The sequence below is a fragment of the Larus michahellis genome, chromosome 6 (assembly GCF_964199755.1).
Source record: "Larus michahellis chromosome 6, bLarMic1.1, whole genome shotgun sequence".
NCBI lineage: Eukaryota > Metazoa > Chordata > Aves > Charadriiformes > Laridae > Larus > Larus michahellis.
The window spans coordinates 22418403-22438088 of NC_133901.1; the positions used below are offsets into that span (position 1 = coordinate 22418403).

General features: G+C 42.3%; 1 protein-coding gene across 13 annotated transcripts in view; it reads right to left on the bottom strand.

Annotated features, from left to right (window-relative positions):
* The window catches only part of DOCK10 (dedicator of cytokinesis 10), a 161447-nt gene that overhangs the window by 135016 nt on the left and 6745 nt on the right, over nucleotides 1-19686 (bottom strand). For 3 of the 13 annotated variants that reach the window (XM_074591143.1, XM_074591146.1, XM_074591141.1), the window contains exon 1: nucleotides 128-432. The exons of the other annotated variants lie outside the window; for them this stretch is intronic. In XM_074591143.1, coding sequence (XP_074447244.1) covers nucleotides 128-292 — 165 coding nt within the window. In that variant the 5' untranslated portion in view covers nucleotides 293-432. Of the gene's footprint in view, nucleotides 1-127; nucleotides 433-19686 lie in introns of those variants that run through there. 13 annotated transcript variants of the gene reach the window in all.

Sequence of the window (19686 nt, forward strand, 5' to 3'; positions counted from 1 at the left end):
AACCTACAGTGACAAAGTCTGTCAATGTTCTTTCCCTATGAATACATAGTTAAAGGAAAAAAATAATCACGCAACATCTGTAATAATAATTCTGTCACCTCTCTCTGCCGATTAAAGTATACTGTACCATTATGATGAGAGTCCTGGGTCTGCTCATTTCATCATCGCTATCCAGCGGCAGAATTTCATGTGACAACTCCTCTCGTCGCCGTCGCCTGCAGATATGTGGACAGTTCCTCTGTACCACAGAACGAAAGGCTTGGAGCAGAACAATGCTGGCAGCACAACCCATATCTGCATCCTGAAGCCTACAAAATAACTTCTATGTTTATGCTATGTTTGAAAAACAGTGGCTCCTTGTCCCTGAAAACAGCCTACAGTGCAGCTGCAGCCAGCTCGCTCTCCAATCGCTTCCTTGAGCTCTGATCATCTGATCACAACCAAATAGCTTGGATGCAGATAGAGGAAAGATTTGATCCGCTGAAACTGAAACACACGCAATATTACGATGCTTTTTTCTCTCTCCCTCCCTCTCTGCTTCTGAATTCACATGAGAAAATGCGCTCCCTCTCTTGTACAATCAGCCGCCGCCTCTGATCCCAGTTTCATGGAACTGAAAGTATTAAAATTCCCAGTTCAAAAGAGCCAGCTGTTCATTAAACACACACAAACACAGAGGCATCCACACCAACTGGCAGGATCAGTTTAAATACCTTTTTTAAAAACTCATATGTAGCAAAATAGCAAACATCTGGAAAGTTATTAGCTCTCATTATCAGCACTTCTGTTTTTTAAAACACATTTGCCTTAGGGTGTTTTGCCACAAAAAGAGAGACATATTTAAGCTCACAGAGATTTGGGCTGTAATCTTTTAACTTCTTGCAATTTTCTGAAGCGCAGCAAGCTCATTTGAGTTGTAAATGTAACAAGAACACACGCAGAAACGCGGACCGCTTCATCCAGCTCATGCTAAAATAGCCGGGGCTCAATGAGAAACAGCAGTGTGCAGCTCTGAAATGCCTTTCAATAGTGTGGCTGTTGCGTGTTCCCACACACGCGTGCCTTCTGCAGAGTAATACATTTCTACATCTACACAGTAGGCTTGTGTTGAGAAGGGTCTGTGCTGACAGGGTCTCACACTGAACCAAACACCGATGACCTTCCAAGACGGGTAAGAGGAAAGTGTTTTAGTGTTTTATCAATCGGGAGCCAGGCAGGGAGCCGCAGCTGCCGGCAGACAGCAGTAACAACTGGCCTTTCTGGCTCCTGCCTGACAAGTCATTCAAAAAGCAGGCAGGGATGCTTAGCAATCACATGGCTGGCCTGGAAACCCAGCAAGCGCTAATGGTAGAGGGTGTAAGATAATAGCACTCGAGAGGAAGTTACCACTAAAAATATCTACACAAAATGCATTTCTCTTCCACATTAGGAAAACTAAGAATTTCCAATAGGATTTCCAGAGAAGTTGCTTTTAAGCTAATACGTATAACTTTATTATATGTGCGCCCAAAACCATATTTACCTTGCATCAAAAGGCTTCGATTTCTAATGAAGGCCATGAGAGTTTTGTCATCAATTCCCATGGGGGCATAAGCAACCTTATAGTGTCTGTTAATGCAATCTTTGTAAATAATACTCCTCCTCACAATCTCAATCAGGAATTGCAGTGAAAACATTCTGTGGAAATACTTTCTTTTGGGCTTGATTAGGGTTTAATTGCTCAGCGATCTGGCAAAAGACATCATCATATAATTAAAGCATTTGCCAGAAAAGCTAAATCCTTTATATTTGTCCTTTAAAAGCAACAAACTCATTGCCATTATTTCTTGTTTCTTTAGAGTAAGCTGCTTTGAGCGCATACAGAAAAGGGTTAGCAGCACTGGCAGGCACTGCCCAGACTCACCCGCAGCTCTGCCAATGCACCTCCCTGGCTCTTCCCCTCCGATCCCACCGGGCACAGACTTCACACGCTTATGTGATGTGCCTGCCTATCCACTGGCAGAGGGGGGCTCATGGCATGCTTATTAGTTTGACTTCTCTAACGCGATTACAAGAGCGCAGTGGCACAGCTGGGTAGTTTCTGCCCCAAATCAGCCATCCTGCCTGCTGTTGCTGCTATTGTTTATGTTTTCATCAGTCCTCTGCCTACTCCAGGACAGCGACTGACACCTCGGCCACACAAAAGATGCACTTGGCAGCCGGGAGACCTACATTCCTCCTCTAATTCCAGCAGCAGCAATACAGGCCTGGATAACGTCTGCTGCTGGCTGTTATGGCAACTGCTCTGCTACCTTGGGGGCTGCTAACGCATCTCCTGTGCATCTGTACGGCATCTTCTCTTACTCACCAGTGTTCAGTTGGGAGAGCTGGCAGGGATTTTTATGAAATTTGGTTTCCATAGCACAGCCCAACACTGTCGCACACGCACACGTGGAATAGCACCCTAGGGCTTGACCCAAAGCTTCACTTTGCTCTCAGTGAAGAATCCAATTCATTTCAGTGGTCTTTGGATCAAACTATTCTCTGCCAGTGGCCCAAGTGACTTCATTACAATTATTTGTGGATTAAGCTATTATTAGATACGAGTAGGAATGACAGAATCTTGGCATTTCATCTCTTAGGAAAGAAAAATGACGCTTGTCCAAAAACAAGTAAATTAGCAAGCCAAAGCCAGCTAAAAGTAGCTTCCAGGCCTTGACCAAAATTCAGGAACTGAAAAAACAGCTAATCCCCAGGGGAAAAGAAATCACTCAAGAGCTAAAAAACCCCTTCTGTTTTAAGGAAATCTCACAGGAGCACAAGCTATGATTGGAAAGGAAAACTCCCAGCCCATTAAAAATGCCTGGACACACACACACAGTATCAACAGCTTTGTTTTTTAAATGTAGGGATCTCATTAGCATACATTATGCTTATACACCAACTATCAACAGTGTTAGTTACTCTTACAGTGAAGCATCAAGCACTATTTTGCGTTAATTAGCACTTTAATCCAGAAGCCGAATTCAGTGAAACCCCCTGGGAAGCAAAATACTCCTTTGTGCAAGCAACTCCTTAATTCCCCATCACGAAGGGTCTGGCAGCAGCGCTGGGCTAAGGCATATCCACGCTGGAAGACATCCACTGCCCACTCCCACTCCACTGCCAACCACCACTCATTTCAGCTATGCTAAGTAGCTGCGTTAACACCAGCGTGATGGTTTACAGGAACAGGCTGGGAAGCAGACCACTAAAAGTACCTCCATGAAAAAAAAAAATAATAAAAAGGATTTGGAGAGGCAAGACAGTTGTTTTAACCCAAGTGACTTCAGCGACCCTGTCTTTGGCAACTCCAAGGGCTGGGTCTGCGCAGCAGTAAAGCTGTGCAGGAGCAGAAGTGGGTCACACTTGCCATGTCTTATGAAGTCCATGATAAGAAAGCAGAGTTCAAAGGCATCTGGATCCTCAAGCTAACAGCTATCCGTCATCCAGCCTCAGCTTCCACATAAAAGAGACGCCAGCTCTGCAAGTGGGCGGCCAGGGCCTGAAGAGGTAAAACTGTCTCTGGCAGGAAGTCTGCAGCAGAGAGTAAACCCCTCATCCTCCAAGCACCGCCTTATTTCTCTTCTCCTATATTCCTGTGTTTCTGTTTCTGCAGGCTGCAAGACTTTCTAAAGATGCTACCAAACATTTTCTAACACTCCTATTTCATACCTGTTTAGCACACCACATTAAAAGTTTGTTTCCTTTCTTCATTCCATTATTTTTCCTTTCTCTTTGTGTCATTTGAATTCATGTCATCTGAATAAACAGGATATAACCTATTGGTATGCTGGTCTTCAGCTGAGGGCTTTAAACAGGAAGATAGAAAGGCAGCTCTCGGAGGAGACCCTTTAGTGAGAAGATGACTTTCCAAATGAAACACTGATCATTCCTTCCAACCCCAGAAGAGGCTGCATCCTCCTCAGGCACGCAGGACGGCTGCAGGCTAGAAGAACCCTTTGCCCACACCTGCTTAGCTGTCAAGATGGCATGCACCGTTTCAGGGTTTTTTTTATTCTCCAGAAAACAAGCCCTCCTCTCCAAGATGTGTTTGCATGACGTGCACTGAGAAGTTATGCAGAAGCTCTTGAAGTGTGACGATCCTAAATTAGCAATGACAGATGACTGCAGGAGCCATCCACAAAAACAGGAACGCCTCTGAAACTGCTTACGACAGCCTGTTCAGTCTGGCCCACAAAAGCCCCAAGCCATTAACAGGAACTAAAGACAGCATATCGGTACAAATAACGAGAACAGCATTGTTACAGATGTTAACGCTCATGCCACCATTACGACTTACCAAAGGATGCCCAAGTATCCAGTTGACCACGGTACTCGCTGGTGTAAAGCGGGTTTATACAAAGCTACTGTCACAGAGAGCAATTTGTTGGCACACTGAAGCCAACCCACAGGACCATTCACCTAAACTCACAGTGGTTAATAAACTGGCAAAACAGTGTCCATTCACTGAAAATCCTTCATCAGAGATAGCGCAAAAATTTGCCAGGTGAGGTATTTACCTCACATAGCTCAATCACAGGTAGCTTGGGATGGTTCTAGTCCAGGTGATGTGCTGGTACACACAGAGATGAACAGCACTCAGCTGAGCACACCTGAGCGCTTCTGGAGGCAGACCTCCCCGCAAGCCCTGACTGTTTTAAAGCATGAGTTGTTCTCTTGGGAAGAGTAGAGCGGGTCTTTCAGTTTTTCAAGGCTATCCTACATGAGTTACTATTCCCCATACATCATCCTGGTATAGATGATGAGCAGCTCCCAACACCACATTAGCAACGTGGACAGTGGCTGTCACTCGCAGCTCCACTCATAGTCCCACAGTTATAGTAAAACTTCTGTTAAGGTCTAGCCTATACAAGTAGCAGGCAAGCATTTGAAGCAAGATACAACAAGAAAATTACAGTCTCTACCTTGATGCAGATGAGGCTCACTCACATTTTGGTGAGCTACTACTGTGTCATCTCTCAGCACCTTATAATTTATCACTCACATCACCCTTTCAAAACAAAAAGAGCTGACAGACATTATCCTCTTAGCAAAGGGAATTCTCCTCAGAGACATCAAAGATCCTTGTTTCCAGTATTTGTTTTCATAAAGGCTTGGAGGTATTTGCAAGGAAAGCAGAGGGAATAAAAAATGTACCCAGTTTTGAAAGTCTCTCTTCATGCTCTGCTACTTCAAAACAAACAGTGGAATCCTAACCAGGCTCCAAGGAACTGGCATCAAGACCCAGATCGGTCATGTGAAGGACTCCAAGAGGTAGTCTTCATGGCAGTCGGCTTGATCACAGAAACTCCCGTTAATCAGCCTCCTTTCCTTGCACGTTTTATGCCCAAGGAGCATCCTGTTGTAGTGGCATCTCTCACTGCCACAGAGGCAGCATTTCCAGTACCACCTCCTGTTCTCTGTCTGCTGCCAGATTGCTAATGGAGGTCTGGGGGAATATGAGAATCCATCTTCAGGAGCTGCCCTATCTTCTCTTCCAACACAGTTACATCCCGCAGCTTTCACATCCAGCCCAGTGGCCTACAAAGGGCTGTGACTTCTAGGCTGAACCACTGCCATCACACATTTTGAGAAGAAAAAAACCAAACGGTTTTAAAGCATACATAGTGATCACACACTTATTTCAGAGAAAGCTTATGCACGCACAATTGCTAAAAGCCATAAATAGCATCTGTGTCTTCCACTCATAACATATCCTCTTGCAGTCATTTAAAAACATTCATGCTCTGCATTTCAAAGTGTTGCTTCAAAACAGTCAAATATCAGAAGCACTGAGGTCTCAAACAACAGAGCAGGCCCAAGGGTCTTGCCAAAGGTGATTAAGAGAGTCAGAAGTACACAGGCTTTCTATTTCTTTAGTTTCCACCAGCTGCTCCTTAGGGACCTGGGAGAGCAGGCATTTACTGCAGTAACTGGTCAGCACAGCTCCTGAACGACACATGGCTTTTTCATCTTGAAATTGCATTTCCTTCTCATGAAGCTACCCTTGATCAACACAAACAATTCTTAACCATACTAAGTTACGGTCAGCGCAAACTCCCCAGTTAGTAGTATACAGATATAACTATACAAGAGGGGCTGAAATCGTTCAACAACATAATTCCTCTTCATTGCACCTCACACAGCAGCAAGCAATGCTTACACTAGTGCACCATTCAGGTGATACCTTCCTGTCACGGCCAAAACCGTTGCAATGTCACCTGGCTACAGAGCAAACAGAAGGACTGCAGAAAGTAAGGGTATGGCACCCTCTAGGGAGTAGTAGATGAAAGACAAATCCACCACCAGACTCGGCTCTCCATGCTGGGTATGACAAGTAATGTAGATTAAATGACTGTGTTTATAAAATCTCCTCTTTATGGTTAAAAAAAAAAAAAAAAACCACACCAAAAAAACAACTAGAAAAAAAAAAAGAGAGAGAAATAACTGCACTATGCAAAACCTTTAAAAGAAGAGTCAAGTGTTCTCCACCATACCCAGAGAGGCAGCCCAAAGGAAGGGATTAGGATTGCTGTTTCTATCTAACCTTTTGAAATATTGCATGGCTCATACTGAATGACAAGTTATGCACAGATTTACCTTTAAAAGCAAAGAAGTGACCCCCTGAAGTCTCTAGCCTCTATTTCTGCAACAGCTACATTTGAACATTTCTGTTCAAATACAAGCTAGAAATACAAGGCAAGAACAAATACAGAAAGACTAGAGTTATTTTCAAAAAGACACCACCCAAATCTGGAGTAAAGCAGAATTTTAGGACAGATATCTTGTTAGAAAATGCATTTCTTATTCCAATTTGCCTCCAGTCCAAGCCAATGACATCTTTCTACTTATAACCCAGCTAAGAACAGATAACAAAAGAACAGAACTGCGCCATAACGGGAACACTTTCAGCCTCCACCTCTTTGAAAAGATTTTATCTCTTTTTCAGCCCCCAAGAGAGCCTGCAAGGGAAGGTATCTCTTGGCCTGCTCCTGTCTACTCGTACACTCCTTTACTCTTCAAACAGCTCACTTGAGTAGGAAAAAATACACATGCCTTAAAATTTGAGGTAGGAATTTAAATGAGATAAATGAATTTTTTCTTTTAATTTTTCTCATATTGTTTAACAAAGAAAAATATTAACTGTTGACCACCAAGAAAGAGTGGAATCAGATACTAAATGAATGGGTCAGGCTTCATACACAAATCCTAACTTACACAAGACAGTTACAAACACAGGATTTAGCAGATAAGCTAGAGAAGCAGGACTCTCTTGAGCGCAAGTGAACACAGGGAGAAAATATTTAGAGAACTGGAGCGTGGCACTCAGTGGCAGCCTGCATAGCACGTGCTGAGGAATGGCCACAAGCAAGATGGAGAGGACACAAGACTACTCTGTCTTCTTCACTGGGACCCTGAAGGCCACATACACAGAATTTCACCAGCTCCGCAGACCTGCGGTCTCAGTCTCTTGCCAGGGATTGCAATAACTTTTTCCCCAGCACATCCCTGTGTCTTATGCAGAGACAGTCAACTTTGGCGGCATCTCCACCTAGGTCACAGCTTTCCACCACATTCTTTAGTATGTCCACATTTAGAATAACCACTTGGAAGCCAAGCACATTTTTTATTTGTCTGCATTAAAAATGAAAAAAAAAAAAAAAAACAAACACCCACTTCTTTTCCCCATGTATGAAGTCAGGCCAGAGAGGTTAAACTGACTCACCTCCTGCCTCCCAGTTTTGGTATCCTTCCTCTCTCCCAGAAGCCAGACTGACAGGACAAGAGTAACTTCCAACACCTTCTGCCTCCCAGTCAGACTACGCACGTGATAGAGATCAGCAGCAATTCCTACCTGGCTCTGCACATGCTGTTCACAGAAGGCTTTTGGATTTTCAAGCCAAGAAAGCCCTTTCCAAACTCCCTCACAAGAACGATGGACTGTCCCAGGGAGACGGGAGTTTAGCCACCTAAAGCATTCCAGGTTAATTTAATAAATTTTTAATTCAAAACATCAAATGCCTTGAAGATAAGAATTTCTACTGCAAGCTGGGAGTTCAGCAGTTGAAAATAAAGGGGGAAGAGCTAGAAGCAGTGACCAGTGCCAAAATGATCATTAACTACTGATATGACACTGCCATGAACAGAGTTCAATGTAGTCCTGGATATAACGCAAGGTATGTCTAGCAATGGAAGTACTTATACTACTATATTTAATAGTAATGGCATGAATAACCTGGTGAGACATCCCTGAGAATACATGAACAGGTCTGGCCACCCTGAGGAATGAACCAGTTGCAGAAAAGACCAGCTAACATGACCAAGGAATGAATGTGTTGAAGTGAGTATCTGGGTTGACGTGTCCAGTTCTCAGATATACAGTACGAGTCTACTGACACGCTGGATTGAGTCCTGTGGAAGGTCATCAAGATAAACCGAGGCTGAAGGACTCAACACAGTAAGAAATGCTGAGAAAAACACATTTGCCCACCCTTCAGAAATGAAGGCCGATGGGAAAACTTGCTGGTCTATACCCTACCTAGCAACTGGGTATAGGGGAGACAGACTCTTCTTGGAGATACACTGGCAGGGGATGAGACACAATGAACAGAACTTGCAAAAAGGGAAATTCCAATTAAATACAATAAAATGAGTTCTTCACCGTGAAGGGTGGTCAAACATTGGAACAGGGCACCATAGAGACTGTGGGATCTCCATCCTTGGAGAGTCTTGTCCTTGGCCAGACAAGGGCCACAGCAACCTTATTTAGTTGGACTTGGTTTGAGCAGGGACAACCTCTAGAAGTTCCTTCCGAACTAAGTTGTTCCATGCCTGTGTAAGAACATGGCTTATTCAGTCTAGCAAACCAGAGTCTGAATTTGTGCCCTGTCTGGGAGAGCCCTAAACACAACCAAAGCGGAAGAGCTACTCAAGCCAAAGACTAACACAAAGACAAGGACAAGAGACTATAAAACTGGCCATTTAGGCCATACAATTTCACTTTGCAGAAGGCTCTGTTTCTAACCTAACACAGAATGAGCAAAAGAGGCTCCCAATCAGGCTTCTTTCAACTCTAAGTCAGCTGTATAATCCCTGCTTATTATTTCAAGGCAATTTCACTTTGAGGCAGGGTCCATATGCAAAGAGTTCAGCCAGGAGCAAGGAACCAAAAGGAACAATCTCATTCAATTTCCGAGCATAAGCTTCTACAGCTGCAAAATGGAAAATGAGGCACAAACTGTGAATAAAGTAAGAAAGGAAACGCAAAGTAAAATTCGTACATATAGCGGCCAGCAAAAACTGTGTTGTCTCAGGTGCTGATGTCCCATCACCCCACTCCCCCAAACAGAGCAGCTGCAGAGGTATCCTTTTATCTGACAGGAAAGATCCCACAAGAAGAATATGGATTACTTCCACTAGCAGTATAATAATGTGGCTTCAGATCCTTTTTTTTTTTTGTTATCAGTGCCAAGAATCCAGTTTTTCCCAAAATAAAGCAGCTAAGAATCAGGACTCTGAAAGTTTTTCAGGCTATAAATATTAAGGAAGTGTCTCAGGTTTTTTGTTTGTTTGTTTTTAAATATTGCTCAAAAAACCCCTCGAACCTGATAGGCCCAGGAGGAACAAACCAAGCAGCCATTCCCCGTTTGATCACATCACATCATGTATGTCCTAACCATGACATTTCTGGGGCTAAAGCACACAGGGCAAATCATGAATTTCTACACAGAAATCGTCCTCCACAGAATCCTGCTGGCGTAAACATCAGTCTCCACAAGACAATTCATTTCACAGAAATGGGATCTGTGGGTATGCGGTGCCAGCTGCTATCATACCACAGAATGTAGCCGCTTGGATACAACAGGAGGCTGATTAGCCCCAAAACTTTTCCTTTCTTAGCAGATCTAGAATCTCAGGGCAGCTCATAACCCCCCTCCTTTTACACTAATCGGAAAGTCCAAGCTGCATAATGGAGCAGTGAGACCACCCATGTAACGGCATGCAAAAACCACAAGGTCCCTCAGACCAACAGTCCTCAGGGGGATGTTGTAGCCCTTTCAGAAAGGATACACCTGGAGCAACTCCCACACGGCTCCTCTTCTACCTCTCACGCCCCTCCTAAGGAAGTGCCCGAAAACCACAGTTTTGCCCTTACCACCATGGAAAGGAAAAAGCACCCCAAAAGGCAAAACACAAAAAAAAGCATCCTGCACTTTTTGGAACTGATCTCGCTTTGCTTTTTTTTTTTTCCCACAGCACAATAATGTGCTCGCTATATCAAACTGAGTAACAGCTATTTTAGCATCTCATGAGCGACATTGTGGTGTTCTGTCCCCTGGACAGCTTTTCTGTGCAACATGTGTTTTCCATTTTGTGTCTCTTGTCAGGGTTTCACTCCCTTTCTTTTACTTGAACTCCAGAAGAGAATAAAATCATACAAAACCCAAAACTAACAAACCTGGGTTGCTGGCAACAATTAGCATTCACATCCACAAGTCTCTCTATTCAAATACAAAATTAGCAAAACCAGCCCAATAATAAGTTGTTTGGTCTGTATTTGTTAAGCTGTAACACAGTCTCTAAAAACATATGTCTTCTGCTCGGTATTTCAGGCAAAAATCTTTAGAAGAATAATATTTTGATTAGTAACATATGTGTTTTGAAAGATTAATACTGAACTCCAAAGGAGATTAAAATATGTAGAAACTATGAGCTAAATACACATATGTGCAAAGAGTTTTCATTCTCACTGACTGAAATGCAAGTCATTTGTTTTTATTATTGAAGTCTGAAAAGTATCTGTTGTTGACTTTATTTTATTAACTGGTATGTATAAAAAAATTCTGTTCTTGTAGAACCATTTCAGAGCATTACTAAAAAAAAAAAAAGATGTAGTATAACAGAAGTGATGTCATTCTCTATTTTATTATGACACATTTCAAATGAACTTCTAAAGGAATGTAGTAATTTTAGGTAGTACTCAAACATTGACCTCTTCTCTATTTAGTCTTCCAGGATTTCTCAACCCCAGTAGGAAATAAAGAACAAAGCAGGCAGATAGCACTTTTCAAGAAATCGTAATTATTTACGCTTACAAATGTATTGATTTATTTCAGGGAAGCAATCAGTTCTCTAATTGCGCTGAACATGCAATTAGATTTTTAGATAGATGACCAGCTTCCTGGACCACCCCCTCATTCTTCTGCTGGCAGCTGGGCATTCAACTGGCTTATGTTCTTAAGTAACTCCAGCTGAAAAAGTGCAAATGCATAAGGAAATAATTTAAATGTTACAGACTACATGCTGGCACTTCAACCCTAAAGATCGTTTTATTGTTGTTTAAGGAAGTAAACACTCTGGTTGTCTGTGCTGCCAAAACTTTCATTAGAGCGTGCAATATCCAAGCAAATACATGTTGATACATAGAGATTGCCTTTAAACATACCCCTTTTTCACACCATGGAAAAAATATTCTCAACTTTCTCTTAAAATTTTGATAGAAATTAAGATACAGAGATAGCAACTGTTCATTTCTGCTGAAATTTACTCCAACATATAATTAGTGCTGCAATTAGATTCAAATCAGACGTTAACAATCGTTTATCACTTTATATGTAATGTTACAATGATTTCACGGTAACACAGAGTTGCAGCCAACAAAAGAGCTCTCACCTTGCTGTCATTTATGCTTTTGTCACGCAGCTGAGCAAATTAAGAACAGTTACATCTAAATAAAGGCACATACGCGCAACTAAACACACACTGTCAGGCATAAGGGCAGACTTGGTTACAATTACTCACACTCAGTGGCTTACTCTTGATGTAATAATGCGAAATTCAACACGACTACTCTTCACAAAAGATCAGGTTGGCAATTTAGTGAGACAGACTGCTGGTGGCATACATTAGCACTGGGAAATGGAAGCCACAGCATTTCAAGCGAGACACCTAGAGAACGTGTCCCCCACCCAGCACAAGGTTATCAGCAGATCTCACCACTCTGTGAAGCAGCACCCTCTGGCTTTCAAATCTCATGTATCAGCATCTGAATTGAAAAAGCCACAAGCTTGAATGCCAGCCACAAAAGACTACTGCACCCTGGGAGGAGGTACTACCTTAATTAAGTAAAGACATCCTGCTGAACCAGCGTTCACTCGCCTGTCAGCCAAGGGCAATAGGCATGGTGAAAGGTTAAGGGAGGTTCACCTCTATCTTGGTATTGCCGCTACCCTCGGACCGTAGGTAGCACTTGCTTGGGGTTTCAAGAGACAAGGGTACAATTCATCTCAAGAAATTAATGGAGAAGAAGGATCCATCATCCGGCTCCACACGTAGATTTATCTGGTAATCTGGGAAGCATGTCATCAAATGGCACTACAATCATTATTTGACTTCAGAGTGCTGAGGAACCCAGCATCTGCCTATGACAACTTCTGGAAGCTCTAACCTGATCCAGAAGAGCAAACCACACCAGTATGAGCACATACAGTAAAGGTAAATCTAATCCAGCTTGCCAACTCGACTATGCAGATAGAAATGTGAAGACGTTACACTGCGATCAAAAGAATTAATGGGAAATTCTGTATTTTTTTAACCAGAATCTGTTATATCTATTTAATGACAAAGATATTTAAATTTGGCTGTTATTGACATTGTCTGTCCCACTGTGGCAACAAATGTTGAAGCCTCAGATGGGTTAATATTTATGAGAAAGTCAACAGAACAGGAAATAGTGTTTCCTGCCAAAGTGTCTAAAAGCAGTTGTACGGTTAGCACTTGTTCTTCACTAGTTCTTACTACTGTTATCTTACAGACAGACATAAAAACTAAAAAAATCTCCTAAACTGACCCCATGATAATAGCAATGAAAAAGTATTATTACTTAGTCATGGTTCAATTTTCATTTATTTTTGTACCCTTAAGACAGAGAAAAACACTTTAAAATCATCCTTGTAAACTAATGATAGCAGGATCTGTTTGGCATACTGGTCATGGGAAACACCTGGAGCTCTGACACAGGCAAAAAGAATCTGACCCACTGTCCTTCTGCCTTATCTTTTTTGCCCTGTATTAACAGCAATTAACTGAATGAAATCACTAGCTGCCTATTACTTCCAGGTATTTTTCTTCAAGAAAGAAAAAAATCTTCATAAACAAGAAATAGAGGAGAATGGTGTGCTAACCTGCAAGGGTTTTGGTACTGAAGGCACCCGTCTCAACGTGCTTCCCCTTGAGGCACAGTTGTGTCAGTACACAAAGTTGTTAAAAACAGCATTTAACTGCACTTCAAACAAACAAAAAAAGACAAGAGAGACACATACTCCAATACATAACAAACCCATCCCCTCAAAGAACAGCAAAAGAAATACAAATAAGCAGATTTCCAGGCAGCTCCAGCCATTAGTGATGCAAAGGCTCACGCTTAACAGCCACAACTAAAAGACAAGAAAAAAAGACGGTCTTCTCGACCCTAAATATTCCCATTTGGTGTCCTCTATCTAAGTACTGTAGCATTACATGAAAATATATCTAGTTCCACTGATGCAAGCCTCCAAGCCAATATAAAGTGAGGGAGGAGGGGGAGAGAGAATTAAAAAAAAAAAAGGGGGGGGGGGGGGGAAGGAAACACGTGATAGGGAAGATTGAGATTTCTTGTCATTTTTTTTTTTTAGTTTTAATTCCTGTAATTCTTGCATTTTAAACTATTAATAACCACACATATAAGGACTTCTTGTTTTTAAAAGTTTCATCCTTTTAGCCATCAACAGTCAGTTGATACGTGTCCTTTCGTAAAACTGCAGCTGTTTTTTTCAGGGCAAAATGGCAAGGTCCACTTTGCTGCGGTTCCTTGACAGCGATCTTCCTCTTATCACCGCTCTTAAAGCGCATCCACCTTCACCTCCACACCGGGTAACACAACCGAGGCTTACCAGATGCAACATAAACTATGCACGATGGATTCAAGAGGTGCTGCCGGGTGACATTAGACCCAGCTCCATCGGTTGGAGCTCGCACATTCAGAAGCAGCCCCTCATTGCTACACAATAGAGGCTTTGTACCTCAGCTTTCAGGCTCCAATTATAAGTCATTTGCTGACTCCCATTCTTTATGACACAAACACTACCCCAAAATAAAGAAACTCACATTTTCAAATCTGAATCCCTGCCAGATCCTTTAGGATTAGGAGTCAGGCTCTTCTGAAAAACACACTGGGAAAGAGTGGTAGGAAACAGAAACACACAAGTGTCAGGGCACAAAGACCAAGTGTAGCGGCCCCTATAGCTCATTCTCAGTATCCATCAGCATGGAATTTAAATCCCAAGTATCTCTGCTTAAAAGCCCAAAAAACATGCATGCCACATTATTTGAAGGAAATAAATGTTAGCCCTGGCAGCTACCTATTTACTTAAGTCTATTTAAGCATATGTATAAATCTATTGATACGTTCACACATCAAGACATTGCATTGTCTTCCACACCATACTGAACAGGGAACCACCAATACAGAAATTCTTTAAGGAAACAGGAAAAGTAGAGAGGTTCTTCTTTCAAGAAGAGTCACTACCTATTCTTTGAATTGTATTTTATCTAACAAACAGTCATTCAAATAGCAATTATCTATGCGAAACCATTTGTTTAATGTAAAACTTTACTCTAAAGCTAGGAGAGAGGCATATTGCCAAAGCCATTGACAGTACGGGGGTGAGAGGCATGGCCAGACAGAGCAACTCGGGACAACTGTTCAGTGAAGAGAAGGGGCAGAAAGATTACCAGTTTGAAGAACTGGCAAGGAGAATTCCTGGGAGACGTGGGTTTTAAGATGGTGTGGATGGCAAGCAGAGATAGGGTGCCTGACAGACAACTGACACACTGTTCCTGCACACAGAGGGGCATTAACGGAGGCCCAGAGACAAGTGGGAGAAAGACACAAAGAGCAACAAGGACTGAGGACTGGATGGGGCGAAGGCAGCAAAACAGGGAGTGGGTAGATACGAGAATGAAGAAATGAGAGTAAGATTATGTTTAAGTGCAACGCCCAGGCCATGTCTAGTCAATTTGAAGGGTTCTCATTGCAAGAACAACTTTAAAAAGAAAAAAAGGAGATAAACCTCATATCAAGCCATGTCAGTTATTGTGTCCTGCTGTACTACTGCTCATCCTGCTTACTGCGATGGCAAGGAACTTGTAACTTCCACCTGAAACTGGTCTGCAAATGGTTATCTCCTTAACCTTTCTGGAGGAAGGATACATAGAAGGCAAGAAGTATTTTATTGCCAACATCCACAGCAAGCTGGAGCTATCGTTTCTATGTAAAAAAATCATGCCATCTTCTTCCGTTTCCAAAATGAGCAGACTTAAACCACTTTGGTTTGCTGTGTTTCATGAGCTGCAATTCTATTCCAAAGTGAACTTTCCATGAACACTTGGGTATGTACTTGAAATATACAAAGAACGAGCAGGAGGTTCCTGAAAGACACCTGAAAAAAAGCTATCATCTACCTAGACCGCAACTTTTTTTGTCTATATTAGGGATTTCTCAATGTTGCTGTTAAACCACAAGTAATTATTCAACCAGGAAAGAAGATAAGCTAAATTTCTGCTCGTGCCATTTGGCAAGCTCTCGAACTAACCTCCAGAACAGTTCTCATTGATTCTGGGGAAGCTAGGACGATAAATTCATGCAGCACTGAAGAGGCCAGTATCATCCAGTTCTACTTAATGTTCTATGACTTCATTTCCACCAGTGTTTGCAATTTTAGCTGTTTAATGAAATGGTGTCAGCAGACACTGCATAATCACACAGCTCAAAGAGAAAAAACAACTGTTACTCATGTAAAAGGCAACTGATGCTTAAAACGAGGTGTGGGCTTTGGAACAGGCAGATGCTTTTTAGTAACTTGCTTTCAGATGAGAGCTGTGTATGATATTGCACTTCGGCATTGTTACTCTAATTGCTCTTTATCCACTGCTGGAGTCCACCTGCTACACACGAACGGAAGGAAAAAAGCGTGCCTATATACTGTCAATGGAGACATGATAGCTCAGCACATATTTTAGTATGCATAGGAAATATGTGAATATAAAAGATACAGACCACATGATATTCCGGAATAAATATCAAGCTCTGCTCATTACTGTTTTTAATACTTAACTCATCATTCCCTTTCTCTCTGCATGCAGAATCAGAGCTGTGACCCGGCACTTGTTTTCCTAATGTCTCTCCCTGTCAATGCAATTGCTCTGTACCATGCACTTTCCTGTATTTTGTTCAGCAGAGCTTAAAAGTTCAAAGCCATGAAATAGTTCCATCGCAAGGATGGCCAAGTTTTGGCCTCTGAACCACTTTTGAGGCTCTTCTAGCAAACAAATAAAAAAATAAAAAAAAAAGCCAGGAAAAAGGCTGTACGCCTTGTCTCCAAAGAGAGACTGATATTACTACAAATACCAGAAGTTAATTTATGGCCTGTGAAATGCAACGGAGGCATTCCTAACAAAAGACATCAAGCCTGGCATGTGCCATGGTACTTGCACAGCAATGGAGAAAGCTCTTTTACAGGACGGACTCCAAAGATGATTTATTAACTAAACGGGTCCAACCAATAGCCCCCAGGCTGTCTTCAACCCATCACTTTCACTCTAAAAGACTCAACAAGCTCTGAATACTTTCTCCTGCACCTACTCATAGCATAGGAAAGGAGTGCCGTATTTGCTTCCAAAGGGGAGAGGAGAGGGATATGAAGGACTGGCGTCCTTCCCTCCCTCAAACTGCACGTACATTTTACGCAATATCTGGGCACCAGCAGCCTTTCCTTCCTCTGTTCTGCTCACTTTTTGGCTTGGACTCTTCACCAGGGCTTGCCAGTGCTTGCACAAGGCTGAAAGGGCGAGCAGGCGGGGCGTGGTGGAGAGAGGACAAGGAGGAAGCAGCAACAGGTGTCTCGCAGCAGCAGAAAGGGATGGAAAAAGTGGTTTCAGGGTTAGAAGCCACTGATGCTCTGTTACATGCCACTGCGGCCAGAAGATACCATAGCAGTTCTCCCCCTGCCTCTCCTCATGCCCCTCCTCCCAGAATACTTGTTCTGTCACGCACCTTAGGGGACACATCATCTGCAAACCAGAGCACCCCAGAGTGCTCATTTCCCCCACCTCCCAGCTGCAGCAGCACCAAGCACACCCGCAGTGAGGCATCCGGAGCCTGCAAGGGTCAGGATGAAGACACTTGCTCCTGCTCAGACACACCACAAGGGAGTAGAAGGTCCCAAATTTCTCCCCCCACCCCACTCCCGAGCAAGTACTTGCACAATTATCAAAGGAGCATAAACAATTTATGACCACATTTAATACCAAATTATGCCATCACAGATGCCAAATAAGTCGAGTATTCGCCATGGACAATAACTTCAATGCCCCCGCAACAGACATGCATCATGCCTGTATCAAAGATGAGAGGAAGCAAGGGAGGTTGCATTTAAAATAGAGACAATAAAGTTAACCTCAACTAGGCTGTTTTTCAGAGCTTTCAAGTAATAATCCTTGTACTGGTGCTATATTCCATTAATTCTAGTCACAGTGCAAATATAGAAAATGGACCAGGAGGGAGAAAAGCAAGAGGAATTAATTCTAATACCAAGAAGAAATACAAAGAAATTGGTAAAGGTGTCACAGGAAAACTGCAGGTAGGCACCCACAGCTCTTAAAGGATTCTTCTAACTCATGCAAAATACAAAACGCTGGTTTGAATCTTAATGAATAAGTTTTTGGAAGTCAGAGGAATTTGAGTGTGGAGGGCAGGATGTGAAATCCAGTAAGGTTTACAAACCCCTCAAATTTGTCCCAGAACCTAGCAAAAACTCAAATCACAGGAGAAGCTTCTCACGCTTCAGAAGTGTATTTTCTTCAAACCATGCCAACCTCTCCCCCAAAAACAAGAAAAAAACAAACTGATCTAGAACAAAGATCACAGAGGAACATGCATCAAAACACAGACACATTTAACTCATAGTTGAAGTGTTCCAAACACCTTTTGGATAAAAGATGTTTCTAGGTCTTGTCTCTACAGAGCCATTGTGCTCCCCACGTGGTGAGCCTTTAACTTAGTCCTCAGAAAAGCAGAGGCGTGTGTTACGAGCCACTTCAGAGTCCAAAATTTCATTCTTGCCTATAAATTAGAAGTACACTCCTCAACATCAGCTGTCATACATCAGCCTACTCACAGTTGCAAAAGAAGGTGCATCTAGCAGAAAACATACACAGGCAAACAACGCATTCAAATGATGACAGTTTAAAAATTAAAATCCAACCAAAACCAAAGATAATAAACAAAGATTTTTCCCCTTTGGCTACGGTAAACATATCTAGTCATTCCACTTTCAGAGAGAACATTTCTGTACTAGCTTTGTTGATAAATAGTAACACTTAAAAAAGGAAGCTTTCCCCCCCCCCCCTCCATCGTATCCAACTCCATTGCATTCATTAAATTTCATTATATCTACATCATTTAATTTAGGTCAACATGTCAAAGTAACCTAGAATCATGTTTGCGTTAAGTCAGCGAACATTACTCTCAAAGCCGAAAAGCCCATTTCAGACTCAAGGATAGAATCGCCTTGTGCTTCCACGCAAGAGTCAAAGGCAGAGAACTGCGCTCACCATTGAGAAATCCGCTACACGTTGACAGCTTACCAAGCTTCTGTACAATGTATACAACACCAAGGGCACAACAGCAATAGAGGGAAGAAAATCTACTAGCAAGCAAATTGTTAATTAATAATGAATGAATTGGTAATTTAAAGTGTAACGCAGTGGATTTTTTTCTGGCTTTGAGGCTTTTTTTTTTTTAATCCGCAGAGATAAAAACCTTGTTTCACAGAGGCAGAAGATGACTCCTGTTGGAGGGAGGCATCCATCTCCACTTCCCTGTATTTTCCTGGGATCCTAATGATGGTAGCTACAGTTAGCACTGCTGTCTGTGCAGTATGAACCCGCGCATGTCACAAATGTAGCCAGATTTCCTCATCTGATGTATTTTTATGCAAGCTTAAAGCACATCTACATTATGTCATCTCAAAACATTACATTGCGTTCCAAAACACATAGTATTTGGGTTCCAGCTGAAAAGTAGCATCACAGTACCCAAGGAAAGAGGCTGGATGTTAACTCCCTGAGCACAAGTTGGAGAGGAGAGGCTGGGCAGCACCATCTCCGGGGTGAACCGAGGGAACTCTCTCCCTGTATTTGTAAAGCACAGTGTAAAATTTAAGAACAAAAAAGCAACATTGACCTCTGCCTGTGTGTATCATGGTGAAAAAAAAGCGGTACCAGAGTAATCTAGTAAAAATATTTTTAAGCAATGTGTTTAGGTTGTAATTATATATCATCGACATGGAGGGGAAAAAGATAATATACTACTGTATTTTGAGGCCAATCTAAAAAAGCAAAGGAGAGGGGAGGGGTGGGAAATAAAAAGAAGAAAAAAACCTCCTGAATTTCTCCTGTAAGAGAACGCTGCAGAAGGCTTCACTGACATCCATTACCATTTAGCACTAATGCAGCTTGGTGCCCTCTTATGAGACTGCTATTTGGAGTCTGTCTGTGTTCTGCCCAGAAAGGGACAACGCGAGCAGAAGTCATTTACACTTAGCAAGCACAAAACGGGCAGGCACC